The sequence below is a fragment of the Rhynchophorus ferrugineus genome, unplaced genomic scaffold (genome assembly GCF_030347505.1).
Source record: "Rhynchophorus ferrugineus isolate W39M unplaced genomic scaffold, kcgeb_rfMv2 rfM11, whole genome shotgun sequence".
Lineage (NCBI taxonomy): Eukaryota > Metazoa > Arthropoda > Insecta > Coleoptera > Curculionidae > Rhynchophorus > Rhynchophorus ferrugineus.
In genome coordinates this window covers 21,767,337-21,781,066 of record NW_027472590.1, presented here as the reverse complement: position 1 = coordinate 21,781,066, position 13,730 = coordinate 21,767,337, and the positions used below count along the sequence as shown (strand labels likewise).

At 32.1% G+C, this 13,730-nt stretch overlaps 1 protein-coding gene across 25 annotated transcripts in view; it reads right to left on the bottom strand.

Moving 5' to 3' along the window:
- The window catches only part of Klc (Kinesin light chain), a 43,418-nt gene that overhangs the window by 10,847 nt on the left and 18,841 nt on the right, over nucleotides 1–13,730 (bottom strand). For all 25 annotated transcript variants that reach the window (XM_076417239.1, XM_076417216.1, XM_076417219.1 and 22 more), the window contains one exon: nucleotides 8,562–8,775. In XM_076417239.1, the coding sequence (XP_076273354.1) occupies nucleotides 8,562–8,775 (214 nt within the window). The remainder of the gene's footprint in view (nucleotides 1–8,561; nucleotides 8,776–13,730) is intronic.

The window sequence follows — 13,730 nt, the reverse complement described above, 5'->3', positions numbered from 1 at the left end:
CGTTCACTTTTATTTTAATTTGGGAAATATATATTAATACTTGTCTATTAATGCAACTACAATAGAGTAATAAGTAGTAATAAATTAATTTGTAAATTAAGATTGTACTAAGTATATCTAATGTAAGATGTAATCAATAATCGGAAAACTAATATCCGATTAGCAAAAATGTATTTATAGACGTTATAACATTTTTTTAGAACGGTATTTGAATTTATTTTACACAGGCAACCTACATATATTTTATGACTCATTAGAGCATAAAAATTGACATTCTATTTCCCACAGTACAAACAGGGCCTAGACAATTTTCGCGTGCGCTCCCCCTATCCCCACCACCATCATCGACTTCGGAACAATAAACTGCATCGACCACTTACGTTGCCGAAAGTCATCTTCGTCTATCACTCAGGCGTGAAAAAAGAGGACCGAGGAATTCCAAAAGTTTCGCCACTTTCATTGATCGCCCCCGGATGACTCATAGTCGCGAAGTTTGGCGACGTTGCCGATACGAATGATTTTTTGTTCAGGCGGATTTTTCGAGATTTAAGACGATTCTTACCATTTATTTTTGTATACTGTACGATTTTGTTGGGGTAACTGAGTAACTTAGTCAAATTTATGGTTATTAAATTCAATGGTATTTTACATATACTGTTTGAGTTGGTGTATATTTGTTTGAGACTTTTTGTTAACTTTTTTTTTAACTAAAAATATAGTTTTTTTTGTTATATTTTAGAGTCTCCTTTTTATCAACGAGGGTTTATCTGGACTGGACCTACTGTTTAACGTGAGCTCCGAACCACGGTCCTCAGCATTAAGCCTGCCGACTGGAGAGTGATCAACTTAGAAATCATCCCATGACTGGAATCATTTTCCTCGTCCGATTTTTGCACTCTTGCCTAAGGTCAATTACAAATGCTAAATAATTACAAACATAAATTTACGACCAGGCTCTAGCAGGATTCGAACCCGCGCCTAGCTCAACAGCAGGAGGACCACCCTGTCGTCTTTATCGCTGCGCCAACCAAGCCAGTAATATAAAGAGTTGATGTGTTAATTAATTACAAACGATGTGTAGCAACATAGAAAAGTCTGGATTTTTATTCTGGAGAGTCTGGAGAAACATTTTATAACATTTATAACAGACTGAGATTTCATTGCTTAATCAATTCATAATTGTAATTTTAATAGCAAGTCTCATAAAAATCTTCATCGATAATTGAATTGATATACATAATATGTGTATACTCACAGATCATTTGTCAAAACCTATCGAAAATAAAATTATGGTTAAAAATTTAATATTGCAATCTGCAGTGACCCAGCTCACATTAGGATCTTGTTTGAATTTTGAAAATGGAGAGGTTTGAAAACTGCAAATTATAACACACGTTTCTTCACAAATGCTTTTGAAACAGACCAAACTGTGCTTTCAACTTCATGCTGATAAGAACCAGACAGTATAACACCAAAAAGACTACATACTCCACGTAAGGCAATATAGCAAGTAAGAATTATTATATTTTTATGATTCTGCTATTACAATATATTATCTAAATGTTATTTAACGGTAATTTATTTAAATTCATTTGTCTGGGAAGCTCTCTCGAGTTTTTTTATTTATTGTCAAAAGAATGCACATAAACCAAGATTATCATTCAGCAAATGACGACAATTTCAAAATAATTAATTGTGTACAACATTCTGAGCACAAAGGTAACGTAATAAGGAAAATAATAATTAGGTGTTACTTGTACTGATGGATGTAAAAGCATCAGCATAAGATAACAAAGGGCAAATACGTAAATCAGACCACCCAGTGCATTTTTAAGGGCTCAATGACGCCTGGTAAAAATCCGAGGACTGACCTTATTTGTAAGTCAGGAAATTTTACCTGTTTACGAGAACGGAAATGAATAAAAAATAAATGAAATAAAATAGACTTCTAACGCTTCTAAAACTTTTCATGATTATTTGTCAGTGCTTATTAGAGAAATGTTTGATATTAGATAAGCCTATAATTGAAATTCTATTAATAAAACAGAAATATATAATGGGAACTTAAGTGAGTATACTCGTAATAATTTTTTCACCGTGCGATGTTGTCACTAGAGGTTCGGAGGTAAAAATACGATATATTTCTTTCTTTCGATTTGAAACATTCTATTCTTTATGGAATATTGTCATATTTGTTCGGTTTAGCTATTTAAAGTTTGATTTTGTAACTTTTAGGAAGAAAATATAATCTGTTAGAGCGGTATATTAAATAAGTGTTTTTGTAAGAGCCTTTTAAGGAATTCGCAATTTTTTATCTAGTAATTTTTTCAGGAGTTGCAGAAGAAATTAACAGCTTGAAAACGAAAAAGAACTGTTGTATGGGAGACAATGTTCCAACGATATGCATTGTTTCTAAGAAATGGTGCTCTAAACCAGGTTGGTTTATAAATGTAAACAACCATAAACTTAAGGTGTTTTAGACCAGAGGACTATAGATCCAAATGTGGAAGAGCATTGCGCTAGAAAGGTATATTTGCTAGTTGCAATCTAAACAGTAAGTTTACACTATAACATTTATGTTCTTGGAAATTTAATTGTAGTTTAAAGGGTTGATATATTTATGTCCAAAGTTATTAAAAAAGAAACTATTTCTAACGATTAGCAGGATATTTCTTTAAAAACATTAAGAAGGTATAGGATTATATATAGGAAGTTTCTCTGAAACCCAACCATTTCGCTTCTGCATTCAAAAGCCTGATTATTAACAACTTTTTATCTCAAAGATCACCAAGGGCTAATTGAGAATAGGATGTTTGGATGATTTACGCAATATTTTTGCAAGTAAAGTGGTGACCAATCTGTAACATCCTTCACATTACCACCCATGCCTTCTGAAACAGTTCCTAATCACATGAATAAATATTGCAAGAAATAATAAAATAGAAAAGAACACCACACCAGATATGTCAGGTTTCATTAGCAAAAAATTATTGGAATTAATTAAATGTGAAGGTTGTAGGGCATCCCTATTTATCAACATTTTTTTTTTGTAACATTATTATAATTGGCAATATATTAATGTAAAATATGTAACCCATAATTAATATGTTAACCTTTAATATAAATCAAAACATACGTCATAGCCTAATGCGTATTATGTGTTGCTAGTATTTGAATTTAATGAAATTATCACTCGATCATTTAATTTATTTCAATATCCAATATTTCAAATAAAAAAATACCATAAAAATAAAAAAATACCAATAAATACCAAATAAAAACATAACAAATCAATTAATGCTTGGAGTTGTATAGATGTTGGCAAAATATATTGACATACCGATATTTTTTAACTGGTATAGTTGAAACTGAGATAAACGTGTGAAATGTCAAAAAGAACAAATCAAAACGTAACAGTTTTAGGGCTTATGCGATTAAAATACCATAAATATTGTTTATGCGGTTTTTGACGATTCCAGTATTTTAAACTAAAACCGACAACGTCGATTTTTTTAAATAATACGCCAAGGAAGTAAACGGTTCCAACATCACAATGGGCGATTACATCGAAGGATATGTAGGCCAATGTACCTACTGAATCATTCGTCTATATAAGATTGGAATTACATACTCGATGTGCAGTTACGAATTGGCAATCTATTTATTCGCAATACCCGAGGTGACTGTCAGACAGGTCTTGACAGAACCTGACCTTGAAGAGCGTTTTTTTTTAATTTGTGGCGAACGCGGCTCTAATTTTAGCTGTAATCCAATTGTTTTCGTGTAAAGTTCTCTTTAAAATATATTATCGCATGTTCAAGTGATCGATATTAAGATGTTATCGATCGAGGTTGAATTGAAACGAGTTCTAAGGTTTTCGGTTGGAACTACAGTAAAATATGGAACTGAGACAGAAAAATTTGATTACACATAATTTCATAACGGACGATAATAATAAAAGGGGATTGAGTGTTATTAGCAATTTTTCTTCGACCTTGACGATTTTATAAGTATAACGAATAACAATAGAGTATTAAGACGTAAATTATTTCTGCATAATAATAAGACGTTCAATAGATTCGCGGGATATAATTGAAAAAAAAATAATTATAGAAATTTCAACAGTTCTACTGTTTAGTACGGTTAATTCAGATATTTCAAATTTTGGTAATTTTTATGACCAAATTGACCAGACTAGTTTATGAATTTCATAAATATCATGCAGTTATCCCGAAGAACTACAAGGAATTCAACAAGGTGTGATCTATTGGTAATAATTGGTTCGTTATGCGCATGATATATGATAACCAAAGACATGGGGTGAAAAGTCCCAGGCGTAACACAGAAAGAGCGGTTTTTTTTGTTCAAAATTTCAAAACGATTTATCTTTTGCCTTAAAATAGGCCAGTCACCAGTTGCCATATGATGATCATTTTGATTCCGGAGTCATGGAGCCATGTTTCATCCATTGTCACATATCGACGCAAAAATTCCGGTTTGTTATGTTTAAACACATGTACAAAGACTGCTCAGAATCATCAACACGTTCTTGTTTTTGGTCAACAGTGAGCAAACGCGGCATCCACTTTGAATAGAGCTTTTTCATAGTCAAATGCTAATTTGACGTTCTTTTCGGACACCTCATTTGGACGTCCACTGCGTACTGCATCATTTAGAAACAAAAAACACTATTTTTTATTGATAATCGAAAAAATTAACTGATTATAGCGAAGCTCAGACGGCAAATTGAATTTATAAATGTATATTAACCCCAATAAGTATCTGTTTGTACAACTACTATTAAAGTCAAACTTATTTTGTACATACGTCATTTAAATTTGTGACATCAAAACGTCGCAATGTTGCCGCATCAACTCTGAGCTTTAGTTCAATTTGGCTTTGACATACAGCAAAATTCTAATCTAAATAAAATAATTGAACAAAAATGTTATCAAATATAATTTATTTTAACATTAATAATAGTAGATCTAAAAACTACAGTTAATTATACGGCCACAATAGTTTAAGGGTTAGAGTTATAACCTCTTATCACTATTGTTTTCAAGAATTTTGCATACGTCTGACAACCGAACGACTTTGACAGGCTTGTAAAAGTACTAATTATACGTGTTCGAACTAATCAAAAACAACTTTGAATAGACTATATGTAACCATGTACCGTTGATAGGAATATGCAAAGAATACTAGAAGAAAGTAAAAAGATGTTATTAAAAGCTTTTATTTTTATTATTTTGTTTAAAATTTTGTTTGTATTCAAGTTATTAAGTGAAGAAAAAAGGCATATTAATAAATATGAACAACACAATAATTGTTACGAATTTTTATTTTATTTTGAGTTTTCGAGTTGCAATTCCACTTATTCTCCGAAAATATTGATAACTGTAATCGCATTATGATCGATTATTTTTCGAAAAGACACTCTATCGTTAGCTAATTTTACCACTCAGCGAAATAGGGGACATATAAACAATAAAACCAGCATACATAACCAAACTAAATTGAAATGTAATTCATTTTGTTTGCCAATTAGCAAGTGTTCAACTGGCTAATTCTAATACTACATTTTGTGCACTTCCAAGTAGATTTATCCGAAAGGCCACCAAAGCAATGCCTGATCTACGGTAGTTCTTAAACTGGAAATACAAAAATTGTTTTTCTTGTTTCTCGACTTTATTCACGTCAATAGCAATACTGTAAGTAGTAAGTAATCAATAGTTTAAGGCTTGTATGGCCACTTTAAAATGAACGAACCAATACGATTTTCAATATTTTTCAAGGTTAAAAAAGGAACGACACGTAAACTTTTAGGAGCATTTTGAATTAACTTATCAAGAACACTTCTACCAAAACAATTATAACAGCGTTTCGGGGGTTTTGATATGACAGTGCGTAGGCAGATGGACGGGACGGGTTAATTAAGATAGTGGTAGTGGATTCGATATGCATATTTCAAAGGATATGTTGTCATTGTTAAATATGAATAGAACCAACTATCTACGAAGATTAATAATATTAAGTGATACAAAGCCCTATCTTTTTGTATTTTCACTATTTCATTTAATGAAAAGCTCGAACTTAAAAATGGATGGAGATGAGCCCCAATGATAAAATTAGTCAACCTTGGATAGTCACAAAAGATGTACCGTTTATTATTAATGTCTATTAATATTGGTAGCTTTGTTGAAACAATATTAATAGTTATCAAATTTAAGGGCATTGAAAAAGTATCAAAAACCGATAAGTTTTTCAACAAACCAATGTATTTTTTAATCACTAATATTTAGAAATTATAAATATTTTATAAATACTGACTGACGTATCGATATTTTGCACCACTTCTGACATTCCTAATTCAGGCGTCGAGACGATAAAGTTATCGACGAATTTTCCCATATAGTATAGCGTCTTGAGCTGTTTTTAAGACCATGATATCGATTCCTAAACCTAAAAAACCCATAGACCTAAATAGTAACCGAAATCGATTAAATCGTCTGGAAGATTATTGTATGTACTACTAGTTTTAGCGCACCACATATTTTTCATTATCACCTCAACTAAAAATAATATTTTAGCGTTCAGATTCTACGATTAAGGACAGTTGATCATGGAATTCATATAAAACATTACAAAGAGGCACTTATTTACTCATAAGTTTCTCGTAAAATCCTGCTGCTCGAACAATGCGACAAAACTACCATAGTTATTTTTATTTCAGTACTCCTCTGAGTATTCACTCTCCTCTATTTTTCACAATTTCAATCATCTGATTTTTTTTAACCATGATAGTAATACTTATATCCATCAGGGCCATCCAAATTGAATTTCTTTTAGCCCGAAAACATTACATGATGCCACTTTCTTCCACGAGATATGTTCTTCGGCAAATTGTAAGCGTTCGTTCATGTTTTCCACTTCAGAGTTGCTTTAGGAAAATTTGTTTCCTTCTTAGCATCATGTAGGAGACATCAATCATTCTTACATTTATTTGATATATTTATACACGCTATTTACCTGACTTAATAACTTGCAGTTATAATAAACATTTTCTGGACACCTGTCCTGCATGTTAGTAAAGAATAGCAGCCTCTTTGCAATGTTTACATAAATATCTTGACTAACCATTTTTAATCGTAGCATCTAAAAGCTACGATTAAACGTGTAGTGTGCCCAAGTTTTGTGGACCTCTGTGTAATACTGAAAGTGGTGGCTAATTTTGGATAATCCATTTATAAGCGATCGAGAGGTAGAATCTCATGAAATATGGCAACCATCTTTATTTTAACCCTGGCACTGGTAAAAGCACGATTATCACCAAATTCATTATAATTTAGACACAATTGATACTGCGAAAGTAAAAATTCAGATAAATATGACTCGACGGCCTTTATGTAAGCTTATTTAATCAAATACAATATTAAAATTGAACAAGGAACGTTGAAGTTTGACTCACTTCAAGATTTTGACGCGCGGAAAAATAATAAACTTAAAGATTTGTGTATTCGTGAGTATCAAACTCCAGGGTAAGTATATATATATATATATATATATATATATATATATATATATATATATATATATAGGGAAGTAACAAAAAGAGGAAAGGGAATGTGAAATATAATACGTTAAAACACATGTATGAAAATGACTTGAGTAAGTTGTATAAATTAGGATCAGATAGAAATATGACTGCAGCCAAACTAGAAACTAAAATTCCAATATTAGATCAAATCTGAGATAATTTAGTGTCAATTTGGAAAGAATAGACTTATTGACTCGTAAAAATATTTAGAAAGATAACTCAGTCTAAGGCATAATAAGTACAAGGCATAAAAGTAACGCTACAAGTGTTGAAGCAGTTAATATGTTAAGTTTGAGGAATGTATAATAGATAGATAGATATTATTGTGTGACTGTACAGATAAATGGATGCCTGTGGGCTAAACCTAAGGGGGGTACTATATATATCATATATATGGATAAAAACCAGTGTGCCTACTACCTACCAACTACCTCATGGGTGGCGTGGAAAAGAGTAGAGCGTGGAAAAGAGTGGTTTGTATCGCATATTTTTATATATATTATATATATAAGTATACCTTTCACTTGTTATTGCAGTGTTTATATATTGATAAATAAATTATATTTGTTTTCTTATATATTGTTTTATTATCTCTTTTTTCCTTTCAAAATTATTTTAAATTTAAATAGGTCTATAAGGTCCTTCATATTAATTTAATATATTATAGTTCCGGTTTTTAGTTCAGAAAGTTCAGGTTAATTTGTGAATTCAAGTTGTTTTATTATATTTATAGTATATTCATTAAATCTAGGTATAATTTGCAAGAACTGGCTACGTCGCAAGTTAAAATTCTTGTGCGCATGCCAATATCATCCAGAACAAGACTCTTAAAATATTTCAGAGTATTCGACAATATGATAAGAACCAATACATTTAAAATTTTAAATATCTATTAAAATGAATGTATTCGATAATAGAAGATAAGAACCTAACTTTAAATTTACGTCTAACGCTACGTTACCTGTGCTTCGCCCAATCCCAGCTCGATCATTTCCTGACTCTGATGGACCAAGCTCTGCCGTTCCTGAGCCTCGGGTGCGTCGGGGGGCATCCCGTGAAGGAGACCCGCGTGTTCGCTGCGCAGGGCTTCCAGTCCCTGGGCGACGGTGCGAACGGCTGCCACTATTTCCTCCTGACTCATGGCCGTCATCTTGCCTAGGCTCTCGATCTTTTTACTGCAACAGAAAATCGAAGAACGAACATCAGCATCGAGTCGTCATAATCGAATTGCTGGCGAATTTTTAACGAGACAAAAGCGCCCTAGACGGACACAACAAAAAGGGGGAACAGGAATAATGGACTGTTGGTTATTTTTTTAATATTCGAAGCAACGCTCCGAACTCTATTGGTTTTTAGTGAATTGTCTCAAAGCCACTTATCATTATCCGTCAAGTTCTACGTCAATCGGTAATAAATTCCGACCCTGGCGTATAGTTGACGCCACCTAAGTGTTGTTCTAATCTTCAAGCCACGCCTGTCCAAATTTCGTGACAATCTGGCGTTTGGTTTAAAAGTTATAGTGATTTTAGTGAAACAATGTTTATTATTTTCAAACAAAATCGATGGAAACGATGACCATATTGAAATAATTGTTCGGCTATCCACCAAATAATTCAGATCTAGCCCCCCAGTGACCACTAGTTAGCACACCTCATTAGAAGTTAGAAGTGACTATCAAAGTATATTAAAACAACATATTTACGTTAGAGAAACAAAGACAAATATAGACAAAATCGACTAGTACCTTAAATATAATTTAAGATTGTGTTCAAGAAAACGCACATAAGAATTCAATAGCTCAAAAACAAGCATATTAGATAGCACAGTTTTTGAAGAAAATTTTTTTAATTAAATATCAATCTAGTTTCAAAATACCGTTTAAAAAGAAAAAAAAAGTAACGGTTTATTGTACAATACAATATTTACTGCAATTAGTTGGCATAAAATATGAGTTAGGATTTACTGAAACTATCTAAAAACTAGTGGACTCTACTGCCGACGAAGTATTCGAAACAATTTATAGAAAAATGGATAACTAAAACGATCGAACATATATTCTATTAATTTTGCATCATGACAAATCCAGACCACGTAAAAACGGAAGGAGTGCGATGTACTGCATTCACCAGACATTACATCTTTGTCCATCATTTGCCCAATGGAAATTGGAGGACATCCAAATTTCCAAAAACATATAATCAATAACTGACTAAAAGATAAGCGACTGTTCTAGCTTCTAATAAGTCATACTTTAATAAAATTATGTTAATTAGTTGCACACTATGAATATCAATAAGTTGTTAGTTTATTATTAAAATAACTACAAATATCGAGGAAGTGAAAAGTAACCTTCAATCAACAAGGAGAACTATAGCAGATATAATAACAAGTTAATAAACTCAGTCCTGACATGTAGGGAAATAAAAAAGGTAGGTAAAAAATCGACCATACGCAATTAAAACATAAATTGATCCAATATCAAACCTGAAGGAGTGCCTACATTTTAAGAACAAAGTACTCATAAAAGCATAGTAAGAAAACATTTAATGTATACATTATAATGTAATAATAACATAAACATTATAACGAAATATACATTAGCTGCAATTGGAACAAATGCCTTTTTGGACTCAAATTTCCCACGCTTCTATGGTAAGTGTCTGGTAATTAGCATACAATTAATGAATTAATTGCAAGAACTGAAGAACGTTCAATTCAATACCAGATTCATTAAGTTTGTTTTGGAAAAGAATATCAAAACCAAACTAATTTATTTAGTCTCCTTTATAAAGTATATTGGGCTTGTTATAATAATTTCTGAATACTGTTTGTTGGTGTGAAGTTACCTGTCATAACTTATACGAGGGTTGCTATTTTCGTTTTGAGCCTCATAAAATAAAAATACAGTAATTTATTAACTAAAATGGCTTTGTTGTTTTTCGAAGTACCCTCCATGATGATACAATACAGTAAGCTTGAAACAATCTTCGAAATACTTTTTCCATTCTGATTGTGCTATCTCCAGGACATAATTTTTTGATGCATCAACGACTTCTTAACGAGCCAAAAAACGTTGGTCACGCAATTTATTCTTGTTAGGCGACAATAATTTTTTTTATTTAGTCCTATATCAGGACTGTATGGGGATGATCCATGAGTTTCCTGGCCAGTCAAATAGGTGGTTGTTTCAGTCGATGTGTGAGAGATTGCATTGTCACGTTGAAGAATAATCCTTTCGTTTGTTGCTGCTTTTTTTTTCGCATTTCAACGAATGGTTGTGTACTATTCAAAATTCAGCGTTCTATGTTGCTCTAAGGGTGTGTTTGTGACATGCCCAGACGAATCACTATTGACAGAGGCTCATCTTTGAAGATCCAAGACTCGTCACCTGTGTATTGTACAGGATATACGGATGTTATACACTTTTGATGTACCTGGATTTTATTCCTGGACCATTTCTTTGCATCAATTGACACAAGCATCTTTTCGAGGTTTTGTTAAATTATGAGACCAAATTTTCAAATCACTGTAAACAATACAAGTTGTGCTCAAATAATAAAATGTTCTGAAGATGACCAAACTTTCAACTGGAAAAGCCAGATGGAGCCTAACAACACTTCCCAAGGTTCAAATCATAAATAGCAGTCCTCGTATATTGCAATTAATCATAAATAGAAAACAACACTGAAACGTATGATGAACAAATTCTATCGAATATTTTTAAAAACAAGAAAAAGTGCCCATAATCTCGCATAAAAACAATTACAATTGCGAAAAATCCTACTAGAACATCTGGATTTGTTTTTAATCAATGAGAAAGTTGAGGACGTGTCTGAATAGAAATGAGAACAGCTAGCGTTCTAACTGCTAGAAGAATTACAGAGGACACATAAAGTTTTCTGTGCTCGCAAGAAACTTTTAGTAAAATTGTGAACTTATTATAATATAAAATACCCTATTTTTTTTAGTGATTTCATTCAGCTACTTGATATCATTCGATAGATATCGGAAGCGATATTTTCTTGGTATTTTCGTTGAGTAACTACTGACAAATCGTGATAAACCCTAGAAAGATTGCTACAACAACCTTGTCCAATAAGACCGTATGTCTCATTAAAATTTCCAATTTTTGGTGTTTTTATTAGGCCTATAAATTAATTTTAAAGGATTTAAAACAGATGGTGTTGCTATTGTTATAAATAGCTTCCAAATGTATCATACGATACTGAATAATGGCTAGTTCAAGGTTTGTTAAAACTAGACACCCAAAGACAATTTATAAAATAAACATTCAGAATACAAGAAAAAGAGACAAAACTACCTAAACAGTTCCCAAAATATACAAAAGAAACCATTCCACACGGTAAGTTAATAATCAGATGTTCCTACATCGTGTTATTATAATAATCTAATTAAAAATAAAATTCTTATATAATTTTAACTGAAACTAAACGCTTTCTAAATCCATCCGAATGTACGCGGTGCTGGTTGCACCGAGACTGCTCTACGTTTCGTTATTTAGGAGTTTGTATCGAATATAGCAGGAGATTTCGCGAGAAATTAATAACGCGCCTAAAAAAATCATGCCATGTTTCAACGTTCCAATAATTTTAAGCAACTGATATGCTTATGGCACGACTGTCGATTGTTTTTCTTCGGATGTAATAGAACTCGAAGGTCAGCGGAGATCATATTGTACCCAAATTAGGTTGAATGGTGGTTTGGTAATAGAATAGCCGTGCATTGGCGCTGTCAAATATATTTTTACTAGGATTTTAAAGTAACTGTTATTTGCATTAGATGATGTGTTATGTATTTTGTCAAAAAGTACTGGAAATGGATCGTTTGTACAGCAAAGGAACTGCAAAAAAATATTTTTGACAAAATTGTCGTCGCGTCACGCTGAATCAACTTAAAAAAAAACCTGTTCACCATTATGGAAGATTTGCTTCTTAGTCGACACTTTCAAATGAAACTACCATCGAAGTGAAGAAAACGGTGACCAAAAATTACCCTTTAACTTCGAGAAGAAAAGTCCAGATTTCTAGAAATAAATAAGAAAAGTCACTCTGTACGAATCGACTACTCAACAAATACGAAACTACCGTGTTCGTTTGATATGGTTCCGGCTAACTTTCTTACTTTTCCTTCTATATATGTTAAAAACTCTGAAGAAGAGATACAATAAATATACTAGGTTTTATCGATCAATCAAGAGAACGTATATCATAAAGTGACAATTTTAATAAAATTGTTCCACAAGAATCGAACAGGCAACTATTTGTACTTCACGCGGCCTTGAGTGACCTTGAACAATATATCACACTCGTGTACCATCAAATTGGTGTTCTTGAGAATTAAAAATAATACATGTATCCAGTCACACTCCTACATAATTAAGTTAAAGCCCAACTAAACATAATATTTGAAACTTTAGACAATTTTAAATTTCACATGGATCAAAAATCACTCAGCCTGCTTATCCTAGAAATGAAATCAGAGGCATTTGTGAATATAGAAGACGTCACTGGAAATCGTTAACTTTAAATACCAAGCTAACCTCAGTCGAGAGAACTCCAAACAAGTAGTTATATTAGGTGAAGATGGTTTCATCATAATTGACACTGATATAAATGGAATTCTGATCTTAGCTTAGTACTTAGTATTCAATTTTTTAATGCAGATGAACAGCAATCATTTATTTTTGGAAAATTATCTCATCCATGCGAGATTGTAAACTTTTGAATACACAAAATCGTGGCAATATTTTTGCTTGACAAATATTTTGATTCAACTTGTATTTCTGTTGAATTCTTTGCTTTTGCTTTTCCAAAATCACTTTTGAAGGAAATATTTCCTATAACTTATTGATGCTTGATGAATTCTAGTTAATTTTTGTTATTGAGTTATATATTCATTGAATTCAAGAATTGAATCCAAAAATTCCGTTGGCATTCAAATATTACTTTTCAAAAGGAAAAACCTACTTTTATTACAGCCCTGTATTACCACCCAATTAATGATTGATAAGTATTATTTATGTCAGTATTACTATTCGACGCTTATTTTTTATACTAACACTAACTTTTGTTGGAAAGGGAGAAATTGCTCGATGAAAGAAGAAATTCCC